General features: G+C 44.0%; 1 protein-coding gene across 5 annotated transcripts in view; it reads right to left on the bottom strand.

The window, feature by feature from the left end:
- The window catches only part of KIF13B (kinesin family member 13B), a 119281-nt gene extending 102959 nt beyond the window's left edge, over positions 1-16322 (bottom strand). For all 5 annotated transcript variants that reach the window (XR_001860904.1, XM_017730847.1, XM_017730848.1 and 2 more), the window contains exons 1-2: positions 16224-16322; positions 5746-5839 (exon numbers count right to left, since the gene is read on the bottom strand). Coding sequence is in view for 4 of the 5 variants with exons in the window: in XM_017730847.1 (XP_017586336.1) it covers positions 5746-5839; positions 16224-16278 (149 nt within the window). In the remaining variant the exon portion in view is untranslated. The remainder of the gene's footprint in view (positions 1-5745; positions 5840-16223) is intronic.
- Positions 16323-17080: the final 758 nt, after the last annotated feature.

Raw genomic sequence — 17080 nt, 5'->3', positions numbered from 1 at the left:
ATCCTAATCTGAATTTTCCCCACCCCAAGCAGTTTATACGGAATTAATACAATGCCAGGAAAGATGTGGAGAAGCAAAGGCACAGCAATTAGCTTTCACCCATCTTCAAAGACAATAATATTTCTCCCTCTAAATTGCTTTGCTGTCAAATAGCAACCGTACCACAGCATGCAAATGGTTCAGCGAGCCCAATATTCCATTTCTGGTGGTGTCCAACAGCTGAGACTCCTCAGTCAAATGCAGGAACAGCTGGGGACACAGATGCCTGAGATGAGACAGCTCTCCAAGTGGTTCTTGCCTAACATCAGGCAGGATCCTGGGTGATTTTCAAGAAAATGTGGGCATTTTTCCATGACTATCTACTAGTAATTGCCTCTTTTCGTGGGAGCATGGAGCTCTGCAGATTAGTTCCATAAATAGCAATGCCTTCATATATTTGCCTCCTTTTCTGATCAAGCATGTCCTTTCCCAGGGTGGAAGTGAAGTCTGCACCCTGACGTGCTCCTGCTGCCACAAGTTATTTTTTAAAAGTCAAGTTTTCCCTGGTTACTCCTACCAGTCAGCTTTTCCAGTTCATACATATCTGCATATACAGGAGCACCTATATAATCCTGTCAGCATTTCCTCTCTAGGCATCTTGACTCTCTGAGTGATGCAAATGGATGTCAGTTTGCAAAAATTCTAAGATATAAAACAAAGATAAACAGGATCATGACGTGTTCAATTTTTGACAAGCCTTTCTTTAACTGGGATTTCTGCTTATCATTCCACATGTATTCCTTGTATAGCTCACTGAAATATGATATATATACTTTGTTGCATCACTGAGATATTTTTTAATTTAAAATTAATGTTTTTCCACTCATTGTACATTCATCCCAATGAACACACTCCCTTATCTGTAATTTCTGCACAAGAAATCGATTTATGTGCAGTTTTGCCACCTCACTACTAAGGCACTTCCACACTAAAATTAGCATTTCCCATTATGATCCAGGGAGCTGAAGGTCTCTAACACTCCCCCACAGCAAGAGCTGCTAAGTCATGGCTTATTTCCAGCTTTTAGCAGCTTTAAGTGGAGTTCTGGAGTCACACTAAGCAGTCACCCACACACCCCAGGCAGGTGAAAGGCGGCTTCACCTTGCTCTGGGCAGAGCCAACATTGTGTAACTGCTCAGGCTGTGCCAAGCAGGAGCTTATCCTGCCTCTCCACATGCTCCTGCCTCAGCAGCATGGGATTCCTGGCTAACAGAGAGCACAGGGAGCTTGCGTGGGCCTGCAAGAACACCCTATTACAGTTTTTAGCAATCAAACTGTTTGTTTTCAAATTTAAAGTCACGTGTGTTTTGTTACCATTCCTGCACTTTGCACTTAACCCTTCAAAATGAGTGGACTAATGTTGCTTAGTCTGTGAGACCCCAATACTTCTTTTCTGGTAGCATTTTTTCAGTACCTAAGTCTTTGCCAGGATTCTGTCTGAATTTGCCCTAATCTTCATTTCTTCAAAAGGATTAAAAGCTTCTTCAGCTTTGTAAGAAGAAAGAAACTTCAGTCCAAAGACAAACTCAAGGAGTTTTAACACGCTGGTCTGTTCATTTTAACCCAACCATTGCCTGAAGTCCATCATCCACATGAAACCAGCAATTTATTACCCACTTGAATCATAGTTTGGGTTGGAAGGACCTTAAAGCTCGTCCCATTCCAACCCCCTGCCATGGGCAAGGACATTTTCCACCATCCCAGGTTGCTCCAAGCCCCATCTCCTCATGACCTTCTTTAGGACTGTCAGATGTCTCAGAAAGAAAGCAGGAATTGGAATGGCAGAAGAATCCTCTAAAAATATTCTTGCCTATGTAAAATATACTTGGGCTTCACCGAGTTCCTCATCAAAGCAGAAATCACTGAGCTCAGCTGCTGCAAGGCTGCAAAAATCCTCAAGCCTAAGATAATAACACACACCCCTTCTCAATTTCCAGATCTCCTTAAAAACAACCAAATTGAGTGTAAGCGCCACAACTGGATGAGCAAAAAAAGCGTCTGTGCGAGCACAGAAAAATAAACTGGTTTAAATCCAGAAATAGATACCTTAAAAGCAAATCTTTATAAAGATCCTCAATTACTGAATTATCTACTACAAAGCACTAATTATAAAGACATTACAATAGCTGAAAAGGAAAAACCCAGCCTGGTTTAACACACTTGTCAGCTCCAGTTAGCTGCACTCATTCCTTGGAAGAGGTTTTTACCCTGCGCCAGTCTTTGGAATCTCTCTGTTCTGCAAAACAAGAGGGAAAGCAGCTAGAAACCACAAACTGCAACAAAAGTACAGTGAAGTCAGCACTTGTTTCATTTTTAAGCATTTTCTCTTAATAAAAAGGCTCGAAGGTGGTTTGCTGGGCAGATTTAATGAATGCTTTGCTTTACAAGTATCACTGCTGATTCACAGGGCTGTGCCAGACTGATACACCACTGATCTCTGAGCTCATATCAGTTACACATCAATTACAGTGATGTCTGCAAGACAGCATAAACCTCCTTTGTCTGACCTGTCAAAAAAAAATTAAATCTTCTTAATAAGTCTTGCTTGGGAAATGTAAAATTACACCACAAGCAAATCGATAGTTAAAAGAAAAAAAAAAAAAGGCTATAAAGGAGCCTGGAATAATTAGAGTCAATTTGGAGATTTTCCAAAAAATTAATTCCCATAAACATTCCAATTGTTGCCCAGGATTTATCTATTCACTTCACCTACAATGAGTTCACACCCTCTTCCAAGCCCCAGCCACCGAGTAAGAATGCTGTGAGTAATCTTTGCGGCACAGAGTAAATCCCGAGTTGATAAAGAAACTTCAGCCTTGACCTTTGCAACAGGGAGAGCAGAGGGAGCAGACAGCTCAGGAAGGCAAACAAAGGAGGGGACAAGTCATGCTAATGGTATTATCCATCCACAGCGAATCCCTGGAGCTTCACACATCCTTGAGGGGAGATTTTGATTTACAGAGGTCATTTGGGGAAATTTGTGACAGAAACTCAAAGCTCTGTCACAATTAATTTTGTGAAGGCAGCTAAAGAAAAGGGTGAGCATTTCCACATGGTATAATTTTAATTTTAACACAGGAAGCCGCCACTCAACCAAACCCACCCCCCGCAACAGCCCAAGGTTAATAGCAAAGCCTGCCCAGCCTGGAGGTCATCCCATGGATTTTAAAATTGATCTTTTGTACGTGATCAAGTTACTGAAACCTGCACAACACCATTAAGGATTGCTCAATAAAATAACTGCTGCCTCTCTCTCCAGCTCAGGAAAGGTCATTTCTTGGTTAAGGAATAACAGGAGAATACCAGATTTTTTTCAGCCATGTGAAAAGAGACTTTTTTTAAGAGCAACTGTTTTACATGTACTTATTAATCCTCAAGTCTCTAGAGGAATGTGTAAGTAATATACTCAAGAAAAAGTGAGGTCCATCAGTCATCACCCAGATTTTCAAAACATTCCTTATTTTTTAATGTCAAATTTCAAACAGCTACATTTTTCTGAACACCTGACAACATTTCAGTGGCAATTACATGGACACAGCTTGCCACATCCAACAGTCAGGTCCCACATACCTCAAGTTGGGGGATTTATTTACATCTCCCAATCTCCCAGGCTTGGTTTCTCCCAGAGAGGATGGAAGTGGGGAAAAAATGCGTAAATCCAAAAGTCATGGGTTGTTTTTCCAAATGTCACTCCCTGCCAGAGCACAGCTGAGTCACGACAAGTGGGGATGTGACAGCACAGAGTTCTGTTTCCAAAATTCTTTTCCCAGTTCCTAAATTTGCCCTGGCATCTCAATGAGAAATGCAGCAAAGCTCTGGAGGTTTTCAAACTTGCCCTGCTTTGCAAGCACCTGAACTGTGTATTTACAATATTATTTACTTCTCTTTTCCCTGTTCAGTTAAAAGGTTTGCCAGAATTCCTTCAGCTCACTTGAGACACCAGAAAAGTCTGAAATCCAAAGGAATTGATTTTGTAACAGAAGGCGAAGTAGTTGATGGTGGATTTGGAAACGGAAGCAGAACCTGGGCATAAATTAACCTCCAGACTTAGAAAAACTGCAGCTAAGACTAACCTTTTCCTTGAGCTGATTTTTAAGACTCCTCTGATGGAGCTGCAGAAGCCAAGACAATTCAGCAGCAGCCTCTCAAGGGTGTGACCTGTTCCAAAAGGACCCTGTTCCAAACCCTTACCGCTCTAACTTGTGTTTTTGGGATCTGTTGTCTCACCGTGTGCAGGCAAACCCTCAGTGCAGTTAATGGGCCTCCACTTTCCTCTCTTCTATTAAATCACCCCATGTAAATTTCGTATGCTTCCTGCTTAGATTAGCAGTGGGTATTTGTGAGGATGCAAATGAAGCATTCTTCGCTCCGGTGCTGGATTCTCACACTGAGCTCACCACCTTGGCTGGGACCTCAAGCCACTGCCAAGCCAGCCCTCCCCTGCCAAGGGACACGATTTGCATGATGTGTGGCTGCCCCATGAACGTTTTTAAACACATTTTAGGGACTAGAAACCATGCATTTCATTGCCATGTTTTAGAGAAACCATGAGTTACATTTTTAATCCAGCTGTGGCCGACTCAGCTTCTGAGAATCTCAATTTCCTGCCATTTTTAGCAGTTTTCGAGGCTCAAATCAACGTAGGGTTTTGGCAGCTGAACAATGCACATGTTCCTGGAGGAGGAGGAGGATATTGATACAAACAAAAACACCCCCCCACACACAGCCTGTTTGGTTTTAAGCAACTTATTAAAGCTCCAGTCCCACCGTCTGTAATAAATCTTTCAGCTACTAACAATGGAAGGTAAATATTGCACCTGATGATCTCTTCGCTTGTCCATTTACTACCACTTGGGTTTGAGGAGTTTAAATTATCAGAGAGCAGTTAATGAATACTGACCCCTGATACACAGCTCAGCTTCACATGAAAAATTTAAACAAAACTCTGTTTTGTAATGTGTTTAACTGAATTTTTCTCCTTTCTGTTACCCTTAAGACCTCTTCCTTTTTCCCCCCCAGGAAACAGAGGATTGACTGCAGACATCCAGCAACAGGTTTTGCCTTTTCCTGCACCATTATTTTGTTTCACGCATATATTTTTTCATTTCCTCCCCTTGCATCAAGCAGTAAATGAAATAGTCACAAGCTTAACTCTACCACTTATTGCATGACTTTTCAGTTTCACAGTAATTTAATAGATTAATGCCAGTTCCGACACAAACTGGTCCCTACCCTCAGCCACCTCTCCACAGGTTTTTGACGCATGGAATGCCCCACTGTCGAGAAACTCCTAGAGTTACATCTCTCCAGAATGTTCCCATTCCCCTTCTCACACCATGACCCATTATAAGAAAACAACTGTGAAAATTAATTTCATTCCAAAATGACAAACTGTGCCCCGCTCAAATTGTTTTGCAGAGTTAAATTTCTCCTGTCCCATAGCAGCACGCAAGAAAAAAATGAATGTTCATGGACACATTAAGCACTAACATGTTATTGAAAGCAGGAAGAATATGTACAAGGTTTTCCAAGCAACTTCCCAGCGAGGTAAAAATCAGCCTTATTTTATGGATGATGGCAATTACACTGTGGAAAGGATATATGTAATTTTTGAACCGAAAAACCTTCTATCAAGGCCTACATTTCCTACTTGTTAGACTCATATTTCATTTATGCAATCTGACCTACCCAATTCAAAAATCTTACCTGCCATCTCCTTTTGAAAGGTTGGTGTTTATGGGGTGAAGAATAACCTTGTTTGCATCCACATCCACCACACATTTTGTATGCAGATCAAGCTCTATAAAGAAATGAGAGAGTGTCAAGTGCTGCTCCTAAAGCACTGGGATTATATACACCATTACTTCCTCCAGACACCAAATTTATTCATGCAGTCTGACAGCCACCCATCAGCTAGAGAATAGAAACAGGACTTTTGCCAAATTCCACTTCTAGGGATATTCTGATGGGATGGATCCTGTCCAGCTTTAAAGCAAGCACTCTTTTCAAAGCAAGAAAAAGCACTTGGGTTTCACTGAAGGACAATCAGCATATACAAGGGCAGTATGAAATTTCTTCTGGGGGAAAGGAACCATTTAGGCTTGGTACCACTTTGACAGCTCTTCTTATTGCTCCCTCAATGCCTCACAGGCTCACAGGGAAAGCTGGCCCTGCCATCTGCAGCGCATTTTCCCCGGCCACTGCTGTGATATGGTGCCAGCTGTCAGTCCTGGGGCACCTGCTCGCAGAAATTCAAGTCCCATCAAAAATAATTTAGGTGCAAGCATGTAGAAAAGGGTTTGTCCTTCCCCCACAGGCTCCCGGGAAGTCCAGCTCTGCCAATTGACGCTAAGCAGTGGGATGTGGACTATGAGTAATGAGGATATTTGGAGTGTGTGAGAATTCTCGGCCGTAGAGGTGGGGAAAGCAAAATAAAAAGCTTCAGATAACACTGACAGCAGTCCAAAGTATCCACCCAGTGACAAACAGAGTTAGGTATGGGATAAAGCACACAGCCTGCACCCGGAGTCACTGCTACAGACATGCAGGACACGGGGCCTGGACACAAGCATGTCCCTGCATGGTGACAGTGGCCCTGGAAAGTGCTCCCAAGTGCTGATTCCAATGGCCATGACACACTGTTCACACCCTCCCACGCCAGGATGACGAGGGGCTACGCTGAACAACCCCACACAGGGTACAGCACCTCAGCTGAATCACCCAAATACGCTCGTGTCTAATCATGTTAATTATAATCCTCATCCTCCTTCATCTCTGCTCTTTCCTTCTCAGTCACCTGTACTTGCTCTTTCACCTCACAGCACCTTATAAACTCAGACTGGAAATCTCTCAGACAGGGACCACAGATCTTCATTGCACAGCACCTTGCAGACTTCTTGCTCCTGGTAAGTGACATAGTAAGAGGGAGGTTCTTCCACGGGCATTTTTGGAAAGAAATGTTACAGCCTTTCGCTACCTGACACGCAGCAAAGAAACGCAAAGCTCAAGATCACTGGCCAAAGCAGGCAGTCACATGAAACTGAAATCTTCCTGAGCAAAACCGCTCCTCTGTTATTACACTGTGCTTTTGCAGGAGGAAGAGCCAGACGAGTTCCAGAAGCCAGTGTTTATTTTAATTTCTCCCCACACCCTGAAAGCCAATTTACCTATTATTAATATGCAACACATGCTTGCTTAGATGAAACCACGTTCTCCATACGTCCCATATCCGACAAGGCACTTTATCTCGGTCTGGCCGGTTAGTGATTAACACTCTGTACTGCAGTGACCTGCTTTTCCCAGCTCCTGAAGAAGGGTTTTACCTGCCTCATGCAAAGCACAAGGTCTGCAAGCAGCATGGTCTCCGTCACATTTTTTTAGTGCAGCTCTTGAGAGAGAACGCCCATGGCAGGCTTTGCATCCATGACTGCCCAGTTCATTAAACCTCTCTTTGTGAAATATCCTTAAGAGAGCACACAGGCAGGATAAGAGACTCCCTGAAAGTCCAATGTCCTTGCAGGAAAAAAGATTCAAAGCCAGTTTGTCCCGTGCAACACACCTTGTCTGATTATCACCTCTCACAGATAACATTAAAACCCCTCACCTTGGTGTGCTGCACGGTTTTGGAAGATGTGGTGAGCCAAACTAGCAGCCATTGCCAAGCAGAGAGGTCCCAGTCCTTCCCTCCTGTGCCTGTTGCTCACCTTCTGACACTACCATGCTCAGAAGATCCTCTGTAAGTCACCTCGCGTTACTTCAACAGCAGAAAACCCAACATGGAACACAGATGTATCCAGACCCTATGGAAAGCTCCATCCCCACTGAAACCTTGGCCATGCAAACAGGACGGGAGACCTGTGCAGAGGGAAGAAAGGAGCTGGGAGAAACCTTGTCCCAGCAGAGATGAATTGCTCCACCAGTTCATGGTGTCACATGAAATAAACCCCTGAGAAACAGTTATACTGAGCCTCTAAGCTGGGTCTGGATCCAGACAGCCTTAAGGCTGCTTATCCAAGTTACCTTAGCCAAAGGCTCACATGGCAACTCTCCTTTCGGCTGAAGAAACACTTTAAATCCTGTTTGAACAGCACATCATTCACCTTCTTCAAATTCTGGCTCCATTACATTCCTTGACAGATTTCTGAATCCTTTAATGCTTCCAGTACACTGAGAGATGAATCTTAGCCACTACTGAAACTTATATCATCATCATTTCCACCTCATTAAGTTTTTAATATCATTAAAGCAGGTTGGCCTTCTAGTCAAATTATCTGCCTGCTCTTTCGGATATGATCACACCAGGACTCCACCCTTACTTTTACTAGTTTCAGTGTCTCCCAGGTGAGCTGGGTACTTGCTGCTCCTGAACAACAAGCAAAATTAGGATGCACCAAGATAAGATCATGAGGATGCACATCCAAACATCCCACTTAATTTGTCCTGTAGTAAGGACTCACTTGTCAAAGTTTGGTATTATTTTCTTCAACTATTCAGGTGTGTTTTTTTTCAGGCAGCATGAAATTTAGAAATTAAAGATGAAATTAAAAGATGACAGAAGTGGCTCGCTGTCAGACTTTGGAGATTTATCCCAATCTTTGCACCTTAAACAAAAAGAAAATCTCACCTATTATTACTGCTAACCTGCTTCTACCTTCCAAGAAAGGAAATTACCAAGAAAACACAATCAACTACTCATTTGCTTTATCAAATCAGAAACTAATCAGCTAATTGCTCTTTGAAGAATTAAAACTCAAACTCTCAACATCAAGAACCATTTATTGCAGGGAACGAAAATCTCTTTCACAGCTTCAGAGTAAGAGAGCTGTGACATCCATAATAAGAGGGTAACACGTATCTGAGTCACTTCTCCACATTTACATTTCACAGCTGTAGACGTGTTAAGCAAAGCTGGGCTGAGTGTAAGAATAATTGTTGTGTCCAAGCTACTCACAGAGAGTTCCTTGGATGAGTTTTTATTTTACTTGTGAAACTGGAAGGTGGGGGTTGAAGGAAGCCACTCTCCTTCCCCTTTCCCATGATTTTTCAGCTCCTCACAAGACTTGACTAAAACTGGGATTCAATGCAGATCTTAGCTGAAACCATGCTTGTGTCAATCCCAAATTACTACTACACCTTTGATAAAAGCCTTGTGGGTGTTGTAAAAATCACTCCTACTCCCCACATACACTTTGGGCTTTTTCACTAAGAATTTCAGTGTGTTTCAAACAGGGTGGAAAAGTCAGCAAGCAAGAGACAGCTGAAAAAGCGAAGCCAGGAGCAGCCTAGCACTGCCAGGAATGGTGGATTCAGCAGGCACTGGTCCATTCCCACCACAGGTAGGAATTTCCAATCCCTCTGTAACAGCAGTCATGTGGCTGATAAATAAACTCCCCCCAGCAGATTTTCCAGAACAGAGTTAGGAAACACTGGCAAAGATGCCACTTGAAAATGTACTAATCAGGTTTGGGGCAGAGACAAGGAGTGTGTGTGAATCCTGGAGGAAAGGGAGAGACGTATTTTGGGAAACACTGGATGTTTTCACCTCTGGGAAATTTGTGTCTTTGCTTACAGATCAGGTAGGGAACTGTTTTCATGGATTGGCTGCGACTACTGACAACAGACGTCTGATAATGTTGTACCCAGCTCTAGTGGCTGCCTCGAGTGGCACAACAAAAACACCTGAACTGCCACGTGCTGACACTGCAGCTTCCTCAGCCACGACCCCAAAAACCATCCCACTTAAGGGTCACTGCATTTCAGAACCAAACAAAGTGATCCTAAGAGATGGCTTTTGCAGGGCAGCTTGAAACAATCTTAAAATGAACAATGATACAGTAAATAAGGGGGGTCTGCAAGGTTTTAAATTCATGACTGAGGGGGAGGGGCATGGCATCATAAGACCTTTTAGTACCACAGCCAGGGTAGATAAAGACCTGTCTTAAATTATGTGACCCTCCATACTTGCCCCTTTACATTCCCTATTTTTTCAGAGTGTATAAAGTGACAGCAGCCTTCCAGTGCCTAAATGTGCTACAAGAGAGCTGGAGAGGGACTTGGGACAAAGACCTGGAGGGACAGGACACAGGGAATGGCTTCCCACTGCCAGAAGACAGGGGTAGATGGGATATTGGGAAGGAATTGTTCCATTTGAGGGCAGTGAGGACCCAGCCCAGGTTGCCCAGGGAAGCTGTGGCTGCCCCTGGATCCCTGGAAGTGTCCAAGGCCAGGCTGGAGCAACGTGGGCTAGCAGAAGGTGTCCCTGCCCATGGCAGGGGATGGAATGGGATGAGTTCTAAAGTCCCTTGCAACCCAAACCATTCTATGAATTAAGGGAAAGCACTTCCCACTTAATCAAGAGCTTTGATTTCCATGTAAATTTTTCCACTAGATCTCAATTTAAGAAATTAAGTTTATGAAGGCTGACAATGTTCCAGCCTTTTCAAATACCATTTGATCCTGAATCCCACTGAAACAGAGACATGAGCCTGGTGTTACAACACAGTTCAAATAAAAGTTGTCAGCAGATTCCTCCTGGTCCCACTAACCAGATTTAGGGCAGCTGTACTTTCAGTGACACCTCAGGACCCTTTGGAGATGGGCCTCCAGCTCTATAGAGTTACTGGGAACCAGAACAACTGGCCTTGTAGAGCTTCACAAAAGCTGGAAAAACCAACTGAAGTATAACAAATAAAATGTGAAAGGTTTAAAGTGCCTCTCCTAAGCTCATAAGCCAAAATTGGCCCCAAATACAAAAGCTCAAATAATCTCCTGTAAAGACAGACGATAGAAATTTTATATTTTAAATTGCCAGTAGATTTTCAGGAGATTAACATTCCCTTGGAGGTTAGACCTGGAATGTTGTGGCCTGAGCCGTCAAGTTGTATTGGAGAAGAAATTGTAGTTGGTTTCTCCTACCTTTCTTGATCTGGAAAAGCAAGTGGCAAAAACACTGAGAAATATTTAAACAGTAACTTTAAAATATTTATTTATCACACAAATCAATTAAGAGCCAACTAAAAAAAATGACAGGCTGTTGTTTGAGGTTTTCTGTTGTTTTTTTGTTTGACACAGAAATGCAAAAGCCAGTTCAAAGACAACAAGTCCTCAAGTTTCCCTGCCAATATCTGTTTCCCAAGAGTGACTTTTCTCTTTGCCCTTTGCTACATAGGAGCCAACACAAATAAAGGCAAAACTAAATGAGGAGATGAGTGAACGTGTAAATAACTTCCATCTACACGATAATGTTAAGGGCTTATATGCAAAAAAGAGTGTAAAAACACTTTTAGGGAACTGGTTATGAGACATAGTGATGATAAATTCTGACTAAAATACAGTAATTTGACTTGTAATTTACATCTACCAACATGAAGGTATCTTTCAAGCCTCTCTGTTGTATGAACTGCTCAAATGTAAGTCATGAAATTTTCAGTTTGCAGCGATTAAAGGTCATTAAATATGTACGAGTGCATCTGGAAGGGGACACAATGATATCAGAGCTTGTCTGTCAGGGGAAAGTCAACTCAAACTCATGAGCACATGGAACAGGCAAGGTGCCCTCTCACGTTAATTCCATGTTGTCCAAACGCTAGGAAAACCCGTGTTCTATCCTTTGCTGCTTCATTTTCTGCAAGGAAAGAGTTCCCCAGACAGCTTTAGTGAAGGTACTTCATGTATCTGGACATGGACCTTTCTCTCGGCCAACTCTGCTGCTGCAAACACCGCTTGGCTCGTGGGAACTGAGCAAATAAATCAGAGTGGGGGACTCCGGCAAGCTCTGAGGAAGTTCAACACTCTGGAGTCAACAGGCATGAAATGCAAGAGAGTTTGCTCTGCCACCAAGCACCCAAAAGCCCAGGCAGAGCTATTCCAAGTGTATCTGATCTTCAGGGGGAGCAGCCAACCTGAAACCAGAGCAGGATGGGAACCTCCCCCTGCCCTTGGAGCTCCGAAGGTGCAATTAGCACTAAAATTCCTTTGTGGCACCCACGTTGGATGTCTGGGAGTCTCTGGCTGTGGGGAGTAAGGCTGTAGCACCTTAGGAGCTCTTAAAATACGATTGCCTCACAAGATGAAACATTAACTGCATCCTTTACCCATTTGGCACCTTATCTCAAGGTTAAGCCTGCTCCCAGCCCAAACACTATTTTATAGCTTATCAACCATCACCAGGAAACATTCCAAACTCCAGGCACTCATGCATTATGAGGACAATGGTGAAGAGAAGTCGTGTGGTTTGCACATTGCCATCAGGATACAAGAGGTGCCACTTCACTCCCTCTAACACCTCAATTAATCTTATAAACCCGCTTGCACAAACTCCAATTTATAGATAAATTGTCTCTGTTGTAATCTCCATGGGAAAACAAACAAACAAGAGCACAGGAACAACCCCCAGCTCCTCACCTCAAACCCCGAAAACATTTCAAGTGGCTGGAAATGAAACCTTCTCCAAAAAGGGTTGGAGGACATAAAATTACCACCCGACACAGTGATCAGAAGCTTGTACAGACACAAAAGCAAATTCCTTCCTTACAAGCATGGGAAACAGAACCTTCACCATCAAAGCATGAGAAGATCCCTGTTTGGACACTGATAGTCTGGATAAATATGTATATCCACAGATACCTGAATGGGTATTTACAGGCAATCCAGGTATTTAAACTGGAGCTGTAGGTGTTACACTACAATTCTAGAGCAGTTTAATCCAGCAGCATCGCCAGAATACAGGCAGTTGTTTTCCTGCCTATCTTGTTTAAAAAGTATTGACCCAAGTGAGACGTAGCAGTTTGGTCTGGCTTAAGTGTCATCAGCCATATCCTTGAGCATAAGTTGCTTTCTTTTAAAATAGAACAACTTTTATCAGCGTTAATTAACACTGCACTGAACTGATCCAAAAGCACAAGAAAAAACAATGACTTGAATATACTAATGTACTGCCTGTACCCAAACATCACCTGAAAACAAAGCATTCAGTCAGAAAAATCTTAATTAAAAAGCCTTCAGCTGTCATTTGCTTTGCTTCGTGGTATGGCTTGAGATTTGCATTTACCTGAAATATGATGAATATCTGCTAAGAGAAGTCAAACACGACACTCATGAAAGGAAATCCACCACAGCTCTTAAATAAAACAGCAGAAGAACTTCCTGATTGTTATCAAACCCCCATTTGAATAACACAGTGCACTAGGAAATACTTTAGTGAATTACAGAGCCAAGAAAATAAAAGACCAGGAGCCTTATCTAACAAAACAATACTGAATTATTTAATTCATAAAAGCCTGTTAATCGAGATCCCAGTTTGCAAAGTAGAAGGGATGTAAAAAAAGACGCCTCTGTTGCCACCCAGCAGAGCCTCCAACTTCAGACGTGGCACTGCGAACGTGTGGACGCAGCAGCATTTTTATAAAAGCAAAGCTTCCACACAGGCTTTGTAGGAATTGAGGTCTAATTTGAAGCAAGATGCAAAATAAAGTAGCCTGGATGCAAAAAACCCCAAACCCAAGCACAATTAGAAATGCTTCCCCTCACTAAAAATGAGTGCTATAAACCGAGTTTATGGATTACCACTCTGCATAAGAATGAAGCAGGACCCTCAATCCAAACACCTTGAAATGCGACCGCTATAAATAACCAATTATTTGATACACAAATCCCTTCCACAGGCAGGCAAGGAACCCATTATGCTTTTATGAGCTGTAAAAACTCCTAACAGTTAAGCGCACCACTTTTATTAACCTAATAAACCCTCGCCTTAAGAAATTCATAACTCAAACACCAAAGACAACCACCACCACCACACGTAAACACTGAGAATATTTCAAAGCTTAACTTTGCACAGTCTCAGCCAACTGACAGGTTTGCAATGTTAAGCCCTTCGGTGCAGAGGGAAGGAAAGAACATTACTCGTGATCCTGAAGAAAACAAATACTTGCTTCAGGTCCAAAGCCCCAGAACCCCACACAAATACTGCTCAGAACAAAATGTATATGAAAGAGCTTCCAGGAAAGCTGCCTCTTGCCTCAAAGCCTAATAAAAAAAAGCCAGTCCACGGAAGTCTTACAAATGGATGACTCTCCAGAAAATCAGTGGCACAAATTCTTAAATTTAACAATAAATAGGTAAGAAAAATTGCAGCCTTGATATCACTGTTTGTTTCTATAAATTCTAGGTACATCAGAAATACCACACGGAGGTATCAGTTGTTTAGGCCTGACCAAAACATCTGGACTGTGACAAATAATCTGCTGGGAAAAAAAAAACCCACTTCCAGGACATTTTGTTTGAGGGAGAAAATGACATGGATCTTCTAGGCTAGACCTAAATGGATTTGGGTATCACTCAAAAATAACAGGATGTTTAATAGCTGCAAACTGCCAAGAGCAGGGGGTTCAGACCCCCCTTCTCTCTGATGAGCATCAAGGATTGATACTCAAATGTCCCTCACGCCTGGATGAGCCTCCTGACAGGAGTCACCCTCTCCATAACATTATAAAGTATATACAAAATAAAAGACAAACAGAACTTAGATTTATGGGTCCCTTCCAACTCAGAATATTCCATGAAAGAGAATAACTAGATACAATCTAGATTTCCTCCAGATTCCTTTACTTCCCCCACTGCTTCCCCACAGTTCCTGGCTGGAAAGGGACATGTGGACAAACTCAGGGCTGAACAGATGTAGGGTATATGTGGGAGGGAGAGGTGCATTAGTCACCCCTGGAGATTCCGAACTTCACTGAGAGAGGCCCTGTGCAACCTCATCTCATTTGACGTGCTCCAGAGGTCCCTTCCAACCTGAATTATTGTCTAATCCCGGGGGTGAGGAACACCAAGCAGTCAGGAGACGTCTGGGGCAGAGCCAAGGAAATGACCTATGTCAGGAAAGGGACATGAGCAAGAGGAAAGCCCAAGTCTGTCACTGACACCAGGCACAACCTCTCAGCTCCTCTCCCAGCTCCCACCAACTCCTCCACACTGCCACTCCATCTCCTCCAAGCAATTCTCTGTAAGGATGGATCCTCCTCGGTTTTGAGAGCTGACACCTGAAGTTTAACAAAATGCAGCTTTTGGTCAGAATATCCTCGATTTCCCTAAACCACCAGATTGTAAAGGCATCAACTCCATCTCTTGTTCTGGAAGTGGGACTCAGGAGCTCTTGTGAACTCAGTGAACATTCCCCTGCTGACATTTTACAAGGTGTAGAATCACTGTGTTCAATACTTTAACCCTTTTTCTTTTTTACAGAAAGGAATAAAAAAGATATTTTATGTCAGATCATGTAGACGATAAAGGGCTTCCCCTCTCCCTCCTTTTTTTTTTGCTTCAACTACTGAACTGACTTCACTGGATTCCCTTTCCCCAAAAGGAGTTATTGGCATACTCCTGTGAGAATGTGGGATGAAAAAAAAAGCCACCCAACACATTTCTTGGATTTCTGCCTTCTTCACCTTCCTATTCCTTGGCTGAAGCTGCCTTTTCATACTCACTTCCTCATCATCCAGAGCAAGTTTTTCTAATTAAGACAAGTAATAAACATTTAAACAGCTGCCCAGACCACGGTCTGATTAACATAACCCTTAGGCAAGTTTCGTTGAGGGGGGGAAAAAAAACCACCAACAACCCAAAAAACAACAACAAAAAAATTCTCTTGTCAATTCTCGCTTCCTCTTCTGTATTTTCTTGCTTGTTTTTGCCCTTGTGTCGCTGTCATCTGGTTAACAGCGTCCCGCTCAAGCACCGAGGGGTCGGAGAGCAGCGGGGTGAATTAGCACAGGGCAAAATGCAGAAAAAGAGGCATTTTCCCCCAAAACCGCAAAGCAGGAAGAAGGAAGCATTGTCCCAGCAGGAACCGGCTGTAAAGCAGGTGCAAGAGGTGTGGAGAGAGCTGCTCCCCCGGGGAGCGGGCACGGCAAAAATAAAGCCATAAACCCAGGCAGGTTTAGGAAAAGGGATATCAGGAGAGGGGGGCGAGCACAGCGCGGCTGCGGCCACACACCCGCCTGTGCCTATCCAGGGTGTGTTTATTCGTGATAAATAATTAAGCACACACGGACACGCACCGATTCACCCGCACTGAGGCACACCTGTCCCGGTGGACACCTGTCCCCAAGGACCGGCACCCCCGGCCCGCGCCGCTCCCGGGAAGGACAGAGGAGGGGGATGCTGGGGAAGGGGGAGGATCTCACCTCGCCGGTTCATGGGGCGGACACGCACCGCCACCTTCACTTTGGAATCCCCCATCCTGCCGCTCCAGCCTTCCCGGCTCCCTCGTCCCTGACCGGCTTTCGCCTCGCGGCGGGCACGGCGCCCGCACCGCCCCCTTCACTCCCGGCGGGTCGCCGCGGTGCGCTGTGGGAGCTGTAGTTCTTCCCACTGCCCCTAGCCTGGGAGCGAAGCAGGCTGGATGAATCACGGAATTAATTAGGTTGGAAAAGACCTCCAGGATCACCGAATCTAACCTGTGACCCGTCACTACCTTGTCACCAGACCAGAGCACTGAGTGTCACATCCAGGCGTTCCTTGGACACCTCCAGGATGGGGACTCCACCACCTCCCTGGGCAGCCCCATCCAATGTCTAAGCACAGAATCACAGAACTGGTCAATTTGGAAGTGACCAAAGTGGGTCATCTGGTCCAACGCCTGTGCTCAAGCAGAGTCATCCCAGACGACGTGGCACAGGATTGTGTCCAGATGGTTCTGGAATATCTCCAGTGAGAGACTCTCCACACTCTCTCTGGTCAACCTGTTCAGTGCTTGGTCACTGCACAGGAAGGAAACTCTTCATCATGTTCAGGTGGAAGTTCCTGGACATCATCCCTTCCGTGAAGAAATTCTTCCTAATAAAATGTCCAAACTAAATCTTCTCTGGGGCAGCTTAAGGCTATGTCCCCTTGTCTGTCCCTTGTTCCCTGGGAGCAGAGCCCGATCACCCCCCTGGCCCCCTCCTGTCAGGGAGTTGTGCAGAGCCACAAGGTCCCCCCTGAGCCTCCTTTTCTCCAGGCTGAGCCCCTTTCCCAGCTCCCTCAGCCTCTCCTGGTGCTC

Source organism: Corvus brachyrhynchos, unplaced genomic scaffold (genome assembly GCF_000691975.1).
Source record: "Corvus brachyrhynchos isolate BGI_N302 unplaced genomic scaffold, ASM69197v1 scaffold203, whole genome shotgun sequence".
In the NCBI taxonomy this organism is placed as follows: Eukaryota; Metazoa; Chordata; class Aves; order Passeriformes; family Corvidae; genus Corvus; species Corvus brachyrhynchos.
This window is presented reverse-complemented; position numbering and strand designations above follow the sequence as displayed.